Source organism: Drosophila eugracilis, unplaced genomic scaffold (assembly GCF_018153835.1).
Source record: "Drosophila eugracilis isolate 14026-0451.02 unplaced genomic scaffold, ASM1815383v1 contig_1858, whole genome shotgun sequence".
NCBI classification, from domain to species: Eukaryota; Metazoa; Arthropoda; class Insecta; order Diptera; family Drosophilidae; genus Drosophila; species Drosophila eugracilis.
The window spans coordinates 221743-241677 of NW_024572708.1; the positions used below are offsets into that span (position 1 = coordinate 221743).

Sequence of the window (19935 nt, forward strand, 5' to 3'; positions counted from 1 at the left end):
CAACAGCGCCCTAGTCACAACATTTCTGCTAGAACGACTTGGGAATTATAAGTGCCGCGGAGTGCACACGGTTTACTTGGAGTTAACTGGCATAGCCGTTAACGGACAGCTCACATTCAAACCTAAGCTGGCAGTTAACTAGCCATTTAAAATTCAAAATTTTCCGTTAACCATCTAATTTTTTCGCTGCTAACAATTTTTAAAGTTTTGAGCAATGTTAAAAGCTCATTTTCGTCTGTCATAATCCTAAAAAATAAGCTGCCTTCCTTAAAAAGGAGCTATATATTTACAAAATATGTAAAAAATATAAAGCTTATCTATTTTATGGTTGAGAGTCCTTACGATTCAAACCTGGAAAGCTTCATTATACTTTTTTTTTCCAAAAAGGTGATGTTAACCCTTATCTAAGATGTAAAGGTCACAATTTTCCCCTCAAACTGACAATATTTTCCCCATAACTAAGCCATTAATGGTGCAAGTATAGAGTGTAATACCTCGTTGAGTTTGTATTTTAATTACTAGTCGATCCGCCGTTCCATTGATCGCCAAGACGGCATCCTGGCCGCTATGTCGTAGCCAATGTGGGGACTCAGGTCGGTAACCAGCATTAGGGATTCGTTCATGATCTTGGCAATGTTCTCACGTTTGGCCTGGATTCCGTTGACGCAGTTGACAGTGAAGATCCTGCTGCCGTCAGCTAAAGAGGAAAAGATATTACTTTGCAAATAAATAACAAGATTATCATTTAAACTTACAGCAGCACATTGGAGTCGATCAACCACCACCGATGGGTTGCCTTGGGCACAAAGCATCGTGAGTGATTCTCACTGCGTGGGATTAACCTTCCCGGGCATGATAGAGCTACCAGGCTCGTTCTGTGGCAGGGAAAGCTCATCCAAGCCGCAACCCTGGGCCCGAGCCGACAAAACGGCTATCGTATTAAGGACACCATGGACCTCGACAATAGCATCTCGTGCAGCCAGTGCCTCAAGCACTTATTGGGAGCTTTAACGAATGGCAGATTGGTAAGCTCGGCAATCTTTTCCGCACACTTCTCGGCGAATCCCTTGCAGGTATAGTCAGTCTAGACCCACGGCTGTGCCGCCCAGAGCCAGCTGATAAGCTCTCGGCAGGCAAGCGTCGATTCGCTCGTGGGCCTAGGCCAACTGCTCGGCGGCATAGCTGCTGAACTCCTGCCCCAGGGTCAATGGCACGGCATCCTCTGTATGGGTGCGCCCAATCTTGATGACATCCTTAAACTCCTTTGACATGGCCATCAGAGCATCGTACGGCGTCGTTGAGGTTGTCGTTCACCTTCAGAGCCACCGAGATGGGGAAGGTATTGTTTGAGCTCTGCGACTTGTTCACATGGTCGTTGGGATGAACAGGAAATCTATATGTGAAAAATGTCATTAAATATTAAATTTCATTAATATATTTAAATAAATTAATTTTTTCACACTTTAGCTTAAAAAATTGTAAAAATAATAAATAAAAAGCAAACAAACAAACAAAACTGAAATAAAAGAAAAATGTACACGAAATGTGTTTGCGTTTTACTTTGCCTATCTTTAGGCGGAACTTTGGGTACTTGAAATAGCTTAAGGTCTTGGCAAAGTTCTTGTTCTGATACCAGGCGAACAGAAGAGATAGCAAGTTTCTGTTGGGCTTTAGAAGTTCTTGCGATGGAGCCCTCTGATTGGTCGACAAATGGCTCCCTGGAAGATTTACAGTTAGTAAAGCTTTGTGGTGCAAAACATAAACAAGAGATGAGCAAACACGTTGTTTTCTGTGTCGTCTCACGAGTTTAGCACGACAATCACGAAATAATATTAAGGTCCCATGTAATTTATTAGGCCGTGCCGAAAACCTGTGCTCACATGGCCATCCCTAAGCAAAGTTAAACAACAGGTCGATTTCCACCTACTACGCGTTTCTGTTCGCCTGGTATTTAAAAGCATAAACAACTTCGAAACTCGCTCATTTTTTGATCCAAAGAAATGATTTTTTGCCGTCAGATTGGTACATTTTACCATTTAAATACCAGGCGAACAGAAATCAGTAGCAAGCAACTTTTTTCTGGGAGCCTGTGTTTTTATTTCAAGATGGCTGCCTTTCCAAGATGACTGCCTTTTCAAGATGGTTGCCATTGCAGACCAAAACATAAACAAGAGATGAGCCACCACGTTGTTTTCTGTGACGTCTCACGAGTTTAGCACGATAATCACGAAATAATATTAAGGTCCCATGCAATTTATTCGATCGTGTCGAAAAACAGTGCTCACGTGGGCATCCCTAAGTGGAGCTCATAAATTTAGCGATTTCCACCTGCTACTCGATTCTGTTCGCCTGGTATTTTTAGGCATCAACTAGCCAAAATGCGATGATAATACTTCGATAAAAAAAATCATTTTTTCTCAGTCAAATTGTTCATTTTGGGATTTTAGTACCAGGCGAACAGAAATCAGTAGCAAGCAAATTTTTTCTGGGAGCCTGTGTTTTAATTTCAAGATGGCTGCCTTTTCAAGATGGTTGCCATTGAAAACCAAAACATAAACAAGAGATGAGCAACCACGTTGTTTTCTGTGACGTTTCACGAGTTTAGCACGATAATCACGAAAAAGCAATTAAATCCTATGTATTTCATTCGGTCGTGACGAATACCACTGCTCACGTGGCCATCCTTAAGTGTCACTCATGTCTGGATGGGAACCGTTAGTCTGGAGCCCAAAACATAAACAAGAGATGAGCAACCACGTTGTTTTTTGTGTCGACTCACGAGTTTAGCACGACAATCACGAAATAATATTAAGGTCCCATGTAATTTATTCGATCGTGTCGAAAAACAGTGCTCACGTGGGCATCCCTAAGTGGAGCTCATAAATTTAGCGATTTCCACCTGCTACTCGATTCTGTTCGCCTGGTATTTTATAGGCATCAACTAGCCAAAATGCGATGATACTTCGATAAAAAAAATCATTTTTTCTCAGTCAAATTGTTCATTTTGGGATTTTAGTACCAGCCGAACAGAAATCAGTAGCAAGCAAATTTTTTCTGGGAGCCTGTGTTTTAATTTCAAGATGGCTGCCTTTTCAAGATGGTTGCCATTGACAACCAAAACATAAACAAGAGATGAGCAACCACGTTGTTTTTTGTGTCTTGTCACGACTTTAGCACGACAGGCACGTAATAATAGTTAAGTCCCATGTAATTTATTCGATCATGTCGGAAAACAGTACTCACGTGGGCAACCCTAAGTGGAGCCCATAAATTTATCGATTTCCACCTGCTACTCGATTCTGTTCGCCTTGTATTTTAAAGACATCAGCTAGCCAAAATGCGTTGATATTTTGATAAAAAAAAATCATTTTTTCTCAGACAAATTGGTCATTTTTCGATTTCATTTACCAGGCGAACAGAAACCGTAGCAAGCAACATCTGTTTTCTGTAAACTTTGTTTTTTCTCAAGATGGCCGCCTTTCAATATGGCTACCATTTCAGCCGCCATTTTCGCTGGAAGACGAAGCTCTAAGATAGAGATGGGAAACCACGTTGTTTACCATATCGTATCACGAATTTAGCACGATAAACACGAAATAGCAGTTAAATCCCATGTATTTTATTAGAACTTATTGATAAACAGTACTTACTTGCACACCTTTTAGCATTCGTCAAATAAACTAATCAGCTAATCAGTTCACACCTTCTGAATGCTTTTGCTCGCCTGGTAAAATCGATAAATCGGGATCTACATAGCCGCCAGCCCGATTGAGGGAAATTTCTGCATTTTATTTTTTGGTATTTTAGCTCTAACTTAGTCAAAACAGCAAAAAGAATAACCATGACTTAATTCCTCATCATTTTTTGGCTGGTTTTTTAATTATTAATTTTTGGCCAAATTTCGAATTTCTGATAAGGGGTCATAAGGGAGGGGGCCATCATCAAAATGTTCAAAAAATTCCAAAAAATTAAGTTTTCCAGATTTTAATGGAAATCAATTAGGAATCATAGGAATTAAATTGCGAGCTGAGCTGAGCTATGCCAAAAAAACTGCAGCAGAGAACCAGGCTTGTTGCAGTTCCTTAGCTCTAACTTCTAACATCATCCTTTTTTGTTGAAAACGACAAAAATTTAAGGTGTGAATTCAGTTTTGTTGGCAATCAAATTACGAGCTCATTGAGGTATTACATTCCATATTTCAACCATTATTGGCTTAGTTATGTACAAAATACGGTAATTTCTTAATTTCCAAGTAGCAGCAGTGCATAAACGAGAAAAGCCAAAGCAGAGCAGTACCTGATCTCCATGGCAGATGGACTGCGACTTGGAATGATTACAGCCGTGCAAGCTTAACTTAACTTGTTGTTAAATAATCCTCATTGCATTGGCGGCATTGCCACCCACCTTGATTTCCGGCTTGCGGAAGTCCAGTCATGATAGGCTCCGCCATATACGATGGACGATGAAGGCTTCAGAATCCAGCATAGAAATGCAGGGTATACAGATCTATAAGTTATAATCTCATTCGTATCTCCCAGTGGATAGTCCTTAAATCTCCGGTGGCTGTAGTCCAAAACATAGATGACCAAAGGTAGATGAGTAGCAGGTCTGCAGAGCTGAAGGACTGGGAGTGATTCCAGAAATACAGTATCTCCGTGAAAAAAAACAAAAGCAGAGGAGGAATTTCTGGTCTCTGTCGCCGATGGACTTGGACTGAATCTGGGAGTGATCACAGCCGAGCAGTATCTCCGTGTGGGTGGTCCATAAGATAGGTCCTAGTAGCAGCAGTCTATAAAGGAGGAAGCCCAATGTATAGCAGTACCTGATCTCCACGGCAGATGGACTGGATCTGGCATTGATCCTAGCCGGGCAAGCTTAACTTAACTTAACTTATTGTTAAACTATCCCCATTGCATGGCGGCATGCAAGCCGATTGCAAAACTGCGGATCATGGGCCAAAAATGCCCCTCGAGTTATGCAGTAAAAATAAAAAAAAGTTTCCACTTACCTTGATTTCCGGCTTGCCGAAGTCCATCGATAATATAGAAGGCATCGTCGTATATATACAGCATCACACGTCATCAAAAGGCCAGCCAAAAAAGTCCATGATGCACTGCATCCTCCATGGAGGCCATGTCCAGGTACCACCAATATGATAGGAGGTACCACCGGACCACTTGGAGGCACTTGGAAGCACTGAAAGCACACAAACACACACACACAAAAATGACTTGACTGATTTTCACTGGCCAACAGCGGCCTAGTCACAACATTTGAGGTAGAACTAGTTGGGAATTATAAGGGCCGCGGAGTGCGCAAAAATTTCGGTTAACTTAAAGTTAACTAAGATAGCCATTAACTGGCCGTTAACTGGCGGGTAACCTTCGAATCTTAACTTTTAGTTAATTTTTCAAATTTGGCTGTTAGAAGGACCCATTTTCCAGGATTATTTTTTGGTTATTAACTTAAGCCTTTGCTGGTAACTCATAGAAGTGGGAAACAGGTTGGTTTTCTTCTCGCTAAGCTATATATTGACTATAAAAAGTTAAGTTTAAGAGGATTATCTTCTTTATCCTTGAAATTATTCAGAATTATTTTAAGTTTTATGACTATTGACGGAAAATTCATAAGCTTGAAGTTGAGGAAAGTGCAGTCCTCTTTGTGTTTCAAGTACTATCTGATAAAGGAAGTAAGTTTACCAGATTTGAATGCAAATAAATTAGGAATCATAGGAATTACATTGCGAGGCCTACGAGATATGAAATTCCATAATCGGACAGTTATTGGCTTAGCTATGGACAAAATACAGTCAGTTCAAGGGGAAATTAAGGATTACCTCACTTAAATTAAAATTGAAAAGAATAAAAACCGCCTCTTACAGTTACATTTCTATTTGCATTTTCCTTTAGCAGTATTGGCTAATTGGAATGATAAAATATATAATATATAGAAAAATAATGCAAGCAAATGCGATCGAAGGTAAGGAAAATCCATTTAACAAACACTCCAATTAGCATTGTAGGCGTCTAAGGGGCGTGATCGGTGGCTCAGTGGTTTAGTGGGTGGTTTGGTAGGTGGGTCACTTGGTCGTAACTCGAGAAAACAAATGTCGGGCTGGGCATTAAAATGAAAACAAAAAGAAAAACTGGAAGAAAATGTGCAACTTTGTTTTGCTGAAAATTGAATTCCCTGAAAATCCCTTTCTTTTGCTATTATTATTGAAAATTAATAAGTAAAAAACTTAATATTTATGCCTGATGATATTTAAGAAGTGTAAATTATAAACTTCTTAAGTAAATTTTTAAATAGTTCAAGCCGAAAATCCTTGATCTCGAGAAATATTTAAGATTATCATGCGACTTTCCTTAGAAACTAAGCTTAAGCTTATTATTAAATTAAAAATACAATTACTTATTATTTTATTTTAAAAATTTCACAAGTTCATGGCTTATTTTTAAGATGCCATACAAACTGCATTATCCATTTGAAGAGATCTTGGAGATTGGCCTGGCAAGGGTATTATGGATCGAAGCCAGAAACCGGAGCGTGATCGCTGACTGGCAAAGTCGACGTCATTGTCGTTGGCACGACATTTGGTTAAATTATGGCCAGCACAGCGCCCGCTGACCAAACGAGGACAGTTTGTATATATATCTCTCTCTCTCTATATATATACATATATCTGTAACTGGGGCTGACTTTGTAACTGACTTGGTCTATGACTATGACTCTGGGCTTTGGCTCTACTTGTGGGTCCAGATTGAAGCGGCTTCGATTGTTTTTTGGCCGTGCCCAGGCGCTCTGTCAATCACCAGGTGTGGGGGCGGTTTGGCGGCTTTATAATATATATATATATTTTTATATATATAAAAAAAAGAGGCGTGACCGACCCCAAAAAAGCCATTTGCTACTTGCTGTGTTGTTGTCTTTCATTAGTCGTGATTAGTTTTGAAAAGGAGCACAAAATGCACAAAAATTGGCAATTTTAGCCTGCTGTTTGTTTTGCCAGCGAGTTCAAATTTATGGCTAATGGGAATGTATGACTTGAAGAATGTGTAAGATATATATATAGAAGAGATATATACCTATTAGTATAAGAAGGGTTCATAAGTTGGGTTTAATATTATATATAGAATGCAGTACAAGGAAAGCTATATAAGTTAACTTTAAGTTGATGCTAGCCTTGGTTATCATAAGATTTTTCTAACTAAATTGAAGGATTACTAAGTTATAGTTTTCTGATTTAATCTGTAAACCCAAAATCATCATAAACCCTAGTTTTCTTTAAGTTTTACTTGCCTTAAAATCCAAAAATATCTTTATAATTCCCAAGATCTTATTAGTTCAAACCAAACACTGGGTATCTGCTGGTCTGGCCGCCTGCTCCTGCCTCCATTCTTGCATTTTTTGTTTTCTTAATTCGAAGTCGCGCCACGCGCCACAAACAACGACGAAAAAGAAAAAACTTAAAAAAATAACAAGAGGAACACACAAACACGCCACTTGGACTTGACAAATTGCGAGCAACGTTTACAATTGAAACAATTTAATCAAACAACAAGCAAAAGTGGCAACTGATGGAGGGAGGTTGATTGAGGTTGCTGCTTGCAATGCAATGGGGCGGCAGGCAGCACGGTGGCAAATCAACAGAAACAGTGAAATCGACGCTGAGTTGCACATTTCGTTGCCCCACTGTAACTGCAGCAGCAGCAAAAAAAAAACTAAATAAATAAAAAAAACTTACACAAAATAATCGAGACTACAAAATGCTGACAAATTATATGGATAGTAAAATGCCGATTTCCCAATGAATGGAAAGGTGGTGGCGATTTGCCAGAAGTTGGGGTTTTCTTTTGAAGTTTTTCTCAGTTTTTTCTTTTTTAGCTACTCTAAAGAAAGCTACAGTATTTTTTTATATTTTTTAACATTTTTACTATCTAAATAAAAATAAATAACATTTTATAGCCACTCACATTATCATTCGTAATGAAATGGGTGAAAAAATGAAATCTAGAAATGAGAAAAATTCTCTGGCTAAGTAGATAATTAAAAAATAATTGTGATGGCCCCGGCAATGTAATGCATCGCAAAACAGTTAATATTCTTAAGTATGTTAAGTAGATAATTAAGCCATCAAGTGGTTTGCCCGACTTAATCGGATCGTCAGAGGGAGAGAGAGAGGGAGACTAAAACTGGCCACTGGCCACATGGCAACTGGTTAGCTGGCGATTGAATTAATAGCTGAAAATGCTCGGCGGTTAAGGTGGCTAATTTGACCCCCTTAACCCATGCCTGGCCCCTGGTTGTTGTGGTTTTTATATTAGCATTTAAATTAGAAGAGCAAATCAACAATAAAACCTTAAAATAATACTTAAATTCTAGCTATTTAAAGTACTCAATCTAGAGTTCATGTAAGAATCTTAAACATGCAATAATTTGATCTTTAAAAATGTACAAAAAATAGGTAAATCTAAACTTATTTGATCTATTTTTGAATTTTTTTTTTATATAAATAATAAATCAACGCTTAATGGCAATAAAAAATCCCTTAAATATATTACCAAATGAGATCGCAAGGCATGTCATCGTGTAAAATGGAAATGAAGATATATCCCCCGATGATATATACGCCGATATGAGATGCCGATGGGCAAACACATGTCGAGTGCTCCTTTTAGAAAGAGAGGGCGCGCGGCCCAGCGAAAGAGAGGGGGCGAAGGTGAATGATTAATGTGCATTTAATTGCCGGTTAGCCGGCCGATCGAAGAGCTCTGAGCGATAAATTCGATAAACTAAACTGTGGGCCGCTAAATGTTCCCATTTATTAAAGATTAAATATATTTATATAGATAGATATATATATATATAGATATAGATATAGAGAGATGGATGTACAAGTGAAACGACAGCGGAATAGATGGATAGATAAATAAATAAATAATAAATTAAAGTAAACAACATCGCACCGATCGCGTCGCATTTGCATTTGCATATCAACTTTTCGCATTAAATTCAATTGAAAACTTTTCTCACTTTAGCATCATTTTGAAATTCAATGAGCCGCCCCCGCCCCCGCCCTCGCCCTCGCCACCGCCCTCGCATTTCCTTCTCACTCTTTTTTCCTATTTTATTTTTTTTTTAGACATTGCTAATGTATTTATGGCCTTTGGAAGCGAGCACAAAATTTATGATGGCATTAAGCTAATGTTAAATGCAATAACAAAAATGGAAAAATAAAAACTTGAAAAATGCAAAAATTTATAGTGTTAGTTGTAATTTACACGAAGCACAACATAACCACCCCCGATCCGAGTTGGCCATTTGAATACCCGCCGCGAATTAACATGGCTAATTGTATTCGCCGCTGTCAGTTTAGCTGGAACGCATTTGTTTTCCATTTCCCATTTTTTATCCAGCTTCCAGCTTCTAGCTAATGATACCTAAGCGATTTCCATCATGATGGATCGCTTTTTCTATGGGGGGCTACCCTTGGTTGTAGCACCTCGTAAGGAGGCAGCTATGCAAAAGGGATTATTAAGATCCTTTGGGCGTGATATCTCAAGGTAATTACACCCCCAGGAGGTTTATGCATATTAGTAGCTTAACTTACACTAGTTACAACATTATTTTGCTAACTATCAACTTGGTTTTATTTAAATATAAGGGGCTTACTAAGAAAACTAACCTAGATTAGTGTAAGTTAATATTTTAAAGGAATTTTCAAATATTTTATGAACAAAATAATCCTACAAAAAATTATATATAAATATAAATAAATTATTGACAAATTTTACTTACACTATTTATTAATTTAAAGCATTCTTAAAACATTTAAAATAGATTTTAAATAATTTAAATAATTTCCAATAAGATTTTACATTGCTGAATAGCGCCATCTAGGCAGGCATTTGTAGAACTACGTTTAGGTAGACAACGAGTAAAAGCCAAACAGTTAGATGGCGCGTTCGAAAAGCAGCGCCCGCTTGTGCCGACATTCAAAACTAGTTTTGCAGTTAAATTTGAAAAGGTAAGATCTATTTTTAGATTATTATTAACTTTAAAACAATAAAGATTTAAGTTTTCTTTATATTTATAAATTAAAAGAAGTTTTTATATATATTTATCTAAATTAAAGTTTCATAATAAATAACTTAAATAATTATTGCAAAACTATAAACTATATTCCCTACGAATACAAATTGCCTTCATTCTGCCACTAAAAAATTCCCATTTCCACCACAAAAATTTGTTTATTTAATTTTTGGAAATTTTTTGCGAAAAAGTTTAGTTTTTGTTTTTTGTAAATTCCGCGAACTATAAACCGGGAGTAACGAAGCGAGTAATTCCGGGCCACATGTTGCCATGACCACGCACACCACATGTCAGCCCGGCTGGAGATAGCGAGCGTTGCGATGAGCAAGCCACTCAACGGCCAGCTATCAGATACAGATACTGATACAGCTGCAGATACATTTACGCACATCTCTCGGCAAACACACAGATACGACGGCACACACACACACACGCCAAGGGGAGGTGCCACAAACAAATCAACTTCTTAAAGCATTTTTTGGTTTTCTTTAGTTTTGCGACATATTTTGGGTTCTTAGAAAAGTTTATATTGATTTTTTGATTTTAAGGGAAGGAAATGAACTTTATTTTTGATTTAATATTAACTTTTCTTTGGCTTTTTGATGAATTTTCGAATTATAATTCATTATTTCTTAAGATTCGTTTAATTTATTTAAGTTAATAAGCTTCTTGTTTAATCTTAATAAAAATCTGTCAATGACTTAAGTACTTCATAGACTTGATTTTTAAGCTCTCAAAAAAGCAACTACGACGAATCTTTCAAAGGGTTAAGCAAGCTCTTAGCTTAACATAAAGCTACCAATAAAAAAAATGCAAAAAATATCCCCAAAAAGGTGAATATGAAACCACTAACCCTTCTTTCTTAGTTCACCCGTAAAACCTTGCTGCTCCTCGCTTCACTAAAAGTGATCGCAGTGCTCAGAAATCACCAGCGCATCACTGACACAAACAGTGCCAGCTGCGGAGAGCTGAAAAGTATCTGAGAGATACTTTCGCAGGCAAGGCAAAGGTGGCCGGGTCCGCTCACTCTCGCGGCGACTTTTCGGATGGATTGGAACGGATCGGTTCGGATCGGTTAGTTCTTGGACGGAATTCAACGTTTATCGACGTTTGTTCTTAGCACAAAACACCACAAAAAAAAACGAAAACGAAAACCAAAAGGCGTGCTAAGTTTATGGTTAAAGAAGCAGAAATATTAACTTAATTAATTCACCGCTTGGAGCGAGCAAAAAAGTGAAATTGCATATTATGAAATTGGTTTAATTATTTCGTTCGTGAGTGTGTGTGTGTGTGCGTGTTGGCTAAAGTTTTTTATTATCTTATATTTTTTTTTTCGTGAATCGACCTTTGCGAACTTATCGTCGTAACCAGCAAAAATAAAAAACAAAAAAAAAAACAGCAATGACAACAACAACTGAGGCTAATAATAATTAAACAGCATGTGTTGTTGTTGTTGTGTGCTCACTGAAATGCTGTCGCTGTGTGCGTCTACCGAGTATCTGTGAGCGAGTCAGTGTGTGCGTACGAGTGTGTGCCTGTGAGTGTGTTGTCTTTCCCCCGGAGACGACCGACCAATTGTCAACATTCAACAATTGCGTAGCCCCTAGTCGAGATCCTCGGCTCTTGCAAGGCAGTTACTCCCCAGGCCAACAGCCACTCCAACTCCCACTCCCACTCCATTTATATATATCTGCATATATATAAGTAATACTCCCCGATCATCCGATCAATGCGAATTGCATGGGCCCAACAACAACCGGACAGCAGAAAAGGCTGTAAAAAACACAGCGAAAAAAGCGGAAAAAGTGCTAACTTTGCAGTCGACGGCCACTTGATCGGATAGGAACAGGTGAGTTGGCTATAGTATGTTAAGTACCGTTAAGTATTTCAATTAAGGTCGATATGTGAGGTCTATGTTTTGTACATAAAGCTTAAGGCTAGCAAAGAATCTTTAAGTTTGTGGGTGAAAATGTATCTCTTTTGTGGGGTAGAAGAATGTGAATCACGAGGGTTTTGTGTTATTTTTTAAACTTATTAATGATAGTTAATTATTCTTCCATTAACAAAAGTGTATTAAAGGAATAACAATTATTATTTATAGATTTATATTATACTTATATGACCCAACACTTATAGGTAAAAGTTAACAGAAAATACATTTGATAAAAAACTTATAGTTGCGTTATTAAGGTTTCTGCACTTTCTTGACTACTGTTCCTAAGATGTTAAGTCAAAAAATATGATAATAAATATATCGAATAGCTACCATAATCTAACAATCAAGAAACATAAGCAACCTTTCAATTACTTCAACGAGTTCCCAAGAATTTCTTAACTCAGACATCTCTTAATAGAATTCATGACGAACTTTGGTTATTCCGATTAAAATGTATACTCAGTTTAATAAATACAAAAAGCACTGCCAAATCATCCTTATCAAATTCATTCACCTTACATTTTGTTTAATAACAATGATATTTTAGCTACACAGATTACTTACCGATTTAGCTGGAAACTTCAAACACATTCCTTATACAAATTTGTAATAGTTTTTGCACTATCGATGCTGAGAAATCTTAGCCTCCGGTTGAAATTGAACAGAAACCAGACTCGCTTAAATGCCTTAAACTTGCCGTCAAGGTCCGCGTAACCGAAACGAGACTCGGACGGGAACACACTTGGGCACTAAAAAGTTCATTAAACGAATTCAGCTTTTGCCCGGATTTTCATACCCTTCCATTGGCCGAGCCGAGCCGAGCTGATTCTGATTATTCTCAATCCAGATAAGCCTAGGCGAAATAATTTCAATAAATCAAAGTTTCCTTATCTCACAGAAGGAAAATAGGGGAGCAACTTGTAGCTAAAAATATAAAAAACATAAGTTAAGATCAGTGCTAGAAGTTGCATAAGAAATACGTACGCAGGGCGGGATTCCGCACTAAGGTCGCACCTGTACAGGTGACTCAGGCTATGGAGAGAAGGTCAGTTGGCGAGCTAAATGCTTGTGCGTCAAGACCATGCTAAAAGTACACAGAGAAAAATACATAGGTTAAAGAAAATCATAATCAATAATATTATGTAGATAAGTAAATCCCTAAAATATTAACAGAAAATGTAAATTCAAAGAATCTTTCAATATCAATTTCCTTATAAAAATAACTAATAAATTGCAAGCTTTTCTTGCTGTCTAACTAAAAACTAATAGAGGCCAGGCTAATGGAAAAGCAACACCTTCCGTTTATTCCTAATGTGTGCTCCAGTTTACGTTTGCCGGCCTTTGATTTGTAAACCAAATAGTTTCCCGCGCTGTTTGTTTATTTAATTAACATTTGGTTATGTGAGTGGAGGTAGTAGAAAGATAGATATAGCGATAGAAAGAGATCTTTCGAGACTCCCTGGAAGGCGTCCATAGTGCTTTAAATTCCCGGACAGAGCTGCAACAATTGTAGATTGTCCAATTTACCGGGTCTGTCGCCGCCAACGCAATCGTCTCAATTTATAAATAGTTTTAGATTCTTCACGACAAGTCTGCTCCCTGTGTCGGGCATATTTTTAAACTCAAATCTCAGCTCAAGTGTCTGAAGTGTCTCGAAGTTCAGGCAGCGGGGTAACAGGGCCACCGGATACCAGTATATCCGAGGCTAATGGAAAACAGTTCCAGGAAAACGCCGCCCAAACTCAAATATTTGCGGAACCACTCACAGACTTCAGATTTCGATCTTACTCACGCTTAGAGTGAGGATGGAATCGAATTTTATATAGATTTTAGATTTCAGGGAAAGTAATCGGTTATCAAAGGGTTAGATCTAGAATTTTATATTACCTTTATGTTTAGAGTTTTAATTTGAAGGGAGAAGAAGGAAGTACTTAAGATTTAGGGGTACTACTTGTTAAAAAGATATCTATATATAGCCAAGAATAATAGCTTAAAGAACAATCTAATATATCAAAAAATATATTAAAATTCAATCAAACTAAAACGCCTTTAGAGTAAATGGCCACTTTCTTTATATTAAATTAACTAACAATTACTTTAAATCAAATTTAAAAAGAATTTTATCATAATTTTACCCCTCTGGGTTTTACTTTTCCCTGAAATTTATTTCAGTAATTTCTAATGCAAAAAGCAGTCGTTGCTGGGAGGCATACACAGTGAAAAAATGTGCCAAATTTAAATAAGTTAAATATCTAAAAAATATATTGCACTGAAAAGCTTTTCATACATAATATAGATTAGAAATAAGCAAAGGCAAAAAGAAAAGCTAACCCTATTGATTTCTTGATCTCAAGAGTATATTTACCTTAAAACCTTGCTCTAGTACAGTGATATTTCCTCTGTGTAGCCATACATACGGATGAGATGAGTAATATTTCCGGCTGGCCCGGCACGTGCCATTAATTTATAGAATTTATCCCCCTTTTTCTTTTTCCTACGCACAGAGAGACTCCCATGAACGCCGCTCACTGAAACACCACTGCCATTGGGATCCCCGAGCGATTTGGATTCGGATTAAACGGGTTAAATATACAAACATACATCCAAAATGTTGCAGCACACGATGACGAAGCGCAAGACGCTGATCATTGCCTGTTTTGGGATCGCCTTGGGTCTCTGCATCGGCACCGTGCTCAAGAACTACCGGGCATTGGAGATCGTGAAGCGCTGCAGTCTGCGGCCAACGAATCTGAAGTCGCCGGCGGAGATTATTGGCCTGCGGGAAGAGGATACCATACAGAATTCCCAAAAGAATCTCGTCTTTGTGGGCGTGATGACGGCGAAGAGTTTTCTGGAGGGCAGAGCGAGAGCTGTGTACGATACGTGGGGCAAGGAGGTGCCCGGCAGGATGGCCTTCTTTAGTTCGGAGGGCAGCTTTTCCGATGATCTGCCCGTGGTGGGTCTGAAAAATGTCGACGATCGGTATCCGCCGCAAAAGAAGTCCTTCATGATGTTATACTATATGTACGAACACTATATCGATAAGTTCGAATGGTTCATCCGAGCGGACGACGATGTCTACATGGAGCCGGCCAAGCTGGAACGATTCCTCCGCTCCATTGATAGCTCCAAGCCGCAGTTCATTGGCCAGGCGGGCAAGGGAAATAGCGAGGAGTTCGGCTTATTATCCCTGGAGTTCGACGAGAACTTCTGCATGGGCGGACCGGGCGTCATTCTAAGCAGCGAAACCCTACGCCGCGTGGCACCACACATACCCAGCTGCCTGAAGAATCTGTACAGCACCCACGAGGACGTCGAGGTGGGCAGGTGTGTGCAGAAGTTCGCCGGCATTCCCTGCACTTGGAACTATGAGGTGGGTTTAACTAAAAATTTAAGAATATAGTAATGGATCTGATATGTATATATAACTTCCTTACCCATATATAGATGCAGTACATCCTGCGGCATAACTCAAGTGGCCGAAATGCCTATACGGGAAAACTGAAACGAAAGGAGATCCACAATGCCATCACCCTGCATCCCATTAAACAGGCGCCCCTCATGTACCGCCTGCACTCCTATGTCCAGGTTAGTTTTTAAATATTTTTAAAATTATTAAAAAATATTTACAAATAATTGATTCCTCCTAAACAGGGTCTGAAGGCGGAGGAGATGCGCCAGGAATCGCTGCTCTTGCATCGCGACATCAAGCGTATGGCCAAGTACCTGGAAGTGCCCGACGAGAGCACCTACATGCTGCCCAGTGCCTCGCCAGAAAGTGATACGGGCAAAAGGCACTTCCAGGATCACAATATATTGGGTAAGTTTGTAATCAATCTTAAGGATATCAAAGTGGACTTTAAACTAAACATTATATATTCCAAATAACTGAAAACAAACAATTTACACACATATCTGAGAAACTCTGAGGAATCAGGCAAATGTAGATACATCCGTGGCGTTATCCTTCTCCTGCCTGCAAAGGGTCACACCACTGCCCAGGCAAGCCGCATAGCCAATGATATGGGGCAGCAGATTCTGTTCCATAATGCCGCCAAAGTGATGGGCCTGAGGGCCCATTGCAAATACAGCCACATCCTCGCCAGAATGTACACCCTTTCGTCCATGAATGTAACTGGGCGTGTAGGAGGCTTAGTTAAAAGGAAAAGAAGAGATTAGGGGTTACGTAGTCATCACATATTTTGTTACTAACTTGTACTGAGGGTCTTGCTAGGGCTCTCCCTCTTGCCCTCCTTGTCCAGACTCTGCCACTTGCCAATGGCGTAGTTCAAGGTGCTATACGGTACTCCATTCAGGTCCCGCTGCTGGGCATCCATTCCCAGAATGGGGGTTCCTCGCTTGGCATAGCCCGCCATGCTGAGTGTATGCGAATGATCAGCGGTGGCCACGATTAGGGTTTCCCGAGGATCGGTCATCTTGATCACCGTTTCCACGGCCGCATCAAACTCCAGCATCTCATCCAAGGCATAGCCCACTCGTGTCTCGTGGTGTCCATGATCAATCCTGCCGCCTTCGATGAACACAAAGTAGCCATTGCCATCCTCTTGAGATTTTTGCTGCAATTTTTCGATGGCCGCCGCTGCCATTTCACAGAGTCTGGGCTGCTCCTTGCTGGCAGCCAAATGATACGACATGTGGCTGTCACCGAAGACACCCAGAAGGCTGCCCGTGGCATCGCTGCAGTTTCTCAGATCTTTCAGGGATCGAGCGAAGCAGCCATTCGGATTGGTTTCCCGCCACTGGGTCAGTAGATTCTTGCCATCCCTTCGCTCGTCGGTGAATTTGCTAAGGCCACCGCCCAGGATGACATGTAGGCTCTTGCCTGGTTCATCCTCCACCAGCTGGCGAGCAATCTCCAACTCCTCGCCTCGCCTTCGGACATGGGCATAGGCTCCGGCAGGACTGGCATCCGTCAATCGGGTGGTGGTCACTATGCCCGTGACCTTGCCCGCTTGCTGTGCCCACTGCAGTACCGAGTCCACCCGCTCACCACTGGCACTCTGACCCACAGTGCCGCTATGCGTCTTCACACCGCCCAAATAGGCGGTGGCCGTGCACGCGGAATCCGGTGTCTGTTCGTCGACGCAGTACGTCTTGCTGAGTCCGGCGAAAGGAAATCGCTCCAAGGCCAATTGAGCCTCCTCCCCACGTGCACCGCTACGTTGTCCCTTGAGGATGCGAGCGGCCGTTAGGGTGGTGATGGACAGACCATCGCCCAGAAGCATCACCACATTTTTGGCTTTACGGGTGTCGATAATGGCATCCTTGGTTCTGGCCAAACGTTCACCCAACTGATCCTGTGCCTGGCTCAGCCAAAACGATGATAGCTGCTCCTCTGTCGGTTGCACTTGCTCCACGGAGGTCAAGGATTGAACGTAAATGAAGTTGAAGATGAGGGGCAGCAGGATTGGCAGTCGCTTGGCTTGGAGCAACATTTTTACTTGAGGTTTTATGGCCGGGCCTAACCAAATCCGATCTGACTGTTGACGTCGTCAGACGTTCGTTTTAAAGGCCAACTCCGTTGGGAAATATCATGCTAACCTACCGGAAAATTAACCACCAACCACCACCTGGGGTGTGTTTCCATTAGACCACATTAGCATTGGCCCAGTTCCAGGGTGGCCACAAGTGGATTCAAATCATTTTGATAAGCGGAGAAAGTGCATGAGTTCTTACTGAACTTTAGATTTTTGATATTTTTAACCTATTTAAGCTAAAATTTAGTAAACTAAATTTGTTTTTTTAACTTACCCAACATTGGCTACTTTCTAATTCATCCTTATTTCCTTCTCAACCAAAGGAATCAGTCCGGAACTGAATAAATTCGTGCCCGGCAGCACCGATGATCTTCTTGACTGGTCCTTCATCGCTCGCAGCCTTTACTCAGCCAGTTCGGCCAATCCCAAGCAGAAGATCGACTCGGCGATGCGGGAAGGTCTCGAGGACGTGATCACCGAGGTGATGGAAAACATCAACAACTATTCCAGGCAGCGAGGTCGTGTAATCGAGTTCCGGGAACTGCTCTACGGATACCATCGTCTGGATGCACTGCACGGTCAGGATCTGATCTTGGATCTCCTTCTCATTTACAAAAAGTATCGCGGCAAAAAGATGACGGTGCCAGTGCGAAGGCATCTCTATGTCCAGCGGGCCTTTACCGGAATCTTTGTCAAGGAGTTCGACGAGGACTTCTACAACGTCACCCTGCAGCAGAGTGAGTACCTAAAGGACTACTCAAGGGTAAAACCATATGACAGAGTAGTCTATAACATCTCTTTCCCCTTTCCACTGGCAGGTCTTTTGGGCAGCCTCTTTCAGAACGGAATGGCCCGCCTAAGCAGTCACTTCACTATGCCCAGTGGACTGCTATCGCCGGCGCAGGACAAGATCGTCTTCGTCCTACCCATCGCTGGTCGCCTGGGTACCTTCGAGCGTTTCCTTCGCACCTACGAGCGTGTCTGTGTGCGTGGTGACCAGCACTGTGATCTTCTGGTCGTGATCTTTGGTTCGCCAGACGAACTGGGTGATCATCTGCAGCTGCTCCACGATCTACATGCCAGGCATGTCTACCAGCAGGTCAACTGGATCCAAAGAAGTACCGCCTTCTCGCGTGGCGTTGCCTTGGATGTCGCAGCCAGATCCTCGTACATCAAGCAGGAGGACATCATTCTCTTTATCGACGTGGACATGGTCTTTGAAGTTGAGACCCTGCAGCGGGTGAGGATGCACACGCAGCGGGGCAAGCAGGTATATCTGCCCATAGTCTTTAGCCAATACGATCCGCAAAGAAGGACCGGTGAAGCTGGATCCGATGATGGGGAAACTCCAAGGATCGACGACGAACGGGGCTATTTCCGGCAATTTGGTTTCGGAATCTGCGCCATTTACAAGTCGGATATTCTCGACGAGGATATCAATGGATTTGACAAAGACATCACTGGCTGGGGCCTGGAGGATGTGAAGTTCTTGGAGAAGATTGTGCGGGTGGGAACCAGACAGCGCGGCTTCCTGGCCAATACAGCCGAGCTGGCCATGGACTATAATGAGGCCGCCGAACAATGGCGAAGATTGAGTGTTTTCCGCGCACCAGATCCTACGCTCGTTCATATCTATCATGACATTAGCTGTGATGTCCAGCTGGATGCTCCGCAGTATAACATGTGCCTGGGCACCAAGGCCAATTCCCTGGGTAGCACGAGACTGATGGAGCAGCTTTTCCATAGCAACCCGGAAAATGTCCAGTTTGCCGCCGAATTTAATCGCCAAAAGCAACAGCAACAGCAGCAGGCCAGGTGATGATCGTTCCCATCCAGATCCAGTGATCCTAACCAGCGATCCTGCCATATAGTATTATGCTAAATGTTTCCTAAATGAGTGCGTGTGAGTGTGAGTAAGTCAGCCGATATGCCAAATCCATTCGTTAGTCCTTAATGCTAAGCTAGACCAACTAATGATCCATATATCTTTATGGTCATTAAAGGGATAGGTGAACACTTGTAAATTAGTAGGATCAAATATAGCTAACGATACACAATATTAGTTGCTTAATTAAATACAATATAAGTCACATTTTTTGGAACAACTATTAGCTAAGTTTTCTGACGATGTCGATACTATTTTAAATATCCGCAGTTATGATTAATAGTCATGTCCATGCCATTCTTGTATAATTTAAATTCCATAATACTTTAGTAAATTATTCCATACTTCCAAGTCAAGTTGAAATGCTGTAAATTGAGAATTAAAATTAAAAACTAACAATAAGTGGTTCCTATGTACATTTGCTAAGAAAATGAAATAAATACTTAGTATTTTCATTGCCAATTAAATCTTTTTGTTAATAAGCTAGGATTAAGTGCAAAATATGCATTCACAAGTTAAATCAA

General features: G+C 40.6%; 2 protein-coding genes and 1 pseudogene across 2 annotated transcripts; 1 reads left to right on the top strand and 2 right to left on the bottom strand.

The window, feature by feature from the left end:
- Positions 1-283: 283 nt before the first annotated feature.
- Positions 284-13220, bottom strand: LOC108110072 (annotated as a pseudogene).
- Positions 11147-19873, top strand: LOC108110069 (chondroitin sulfate synthase 1). Its single transcript, XM_017218950.2, has 6 exons — positions 11147-11941; positions 14533-15401; positions 15476-15616; positions 15683-15848; positions 17850-18263; positions 18345-19873. Exons 2-6 carry the CDS (start codon positions 14637-14639, stop codon positions 19343-19345), a joined length of 2487 nt encoding a protein of 828 aa, XP_017074439.1. The 5' UTR covers positions 11147-11941; positions 14533-14636; the 3' UTR covers positions 19346-19873.
- On the bottom strand, positions 15887-17790 carry LOC108110070 (alkaline phosphatase, tissue-nonspecific isozyme). Its single transcript, XM_017218951.1, has 2 exons — positions 16242-17790; positions 15887-16179 (listed from the first exon to the last, which is right to left on the bottom strand). Exons 1-2 carry the CDS (start codon positions 17482-17484, stop codon positions 15962-15964), a joined length of 1461 nt encoding a protein of 486 aa, XP_017074440.1. The 5' UTR covers positions 17485-17790; the 3' UTR covers positions 15887-15961.
- Positions 19874-19935: the final 62 nt, after the last annotated feature.

Excerpts from the sequence above, each read along its gene's own strand:
- LOC108110069 (XM_017218950.2), top strand. The coding sequence starts at position 14,637 with ATGTTGCAGCACACGATGACGAAGCGCAAGACGCTGATCATTGCCTGT. Across the intron at positions 15,402-15,475 it reads CCTGCACTTGGAACTATGAG|ATGCAGTACATCCTGCGGCA; the intron begins GTGGGTTTAACT and ends ACCCATATATAG. Across the intron at positions 15,849-17,849 it reads CCAGGATCACAATATATTGG|GAATCAGTCCGGAACTGAAT; the intron begins GTAAGTTTGTAA and ends TCTCAACCAAAG.
- LOC108110070 (XM_017218951.1), bottom strand. The coding sequence starts at position 17,484 with ATGTTGCTCCAAGCCAAGCGACTGCCAATCCTGCTGCCCCTCATCTTC. Across the intron at positions 16,180-16,241 it reads TAGCAAGACCCTCAGTACAA|CCTCCTACACGCCCAGTTAC; the intron begins GTTAGTAACAAA and ends CTTTTAACTAAG.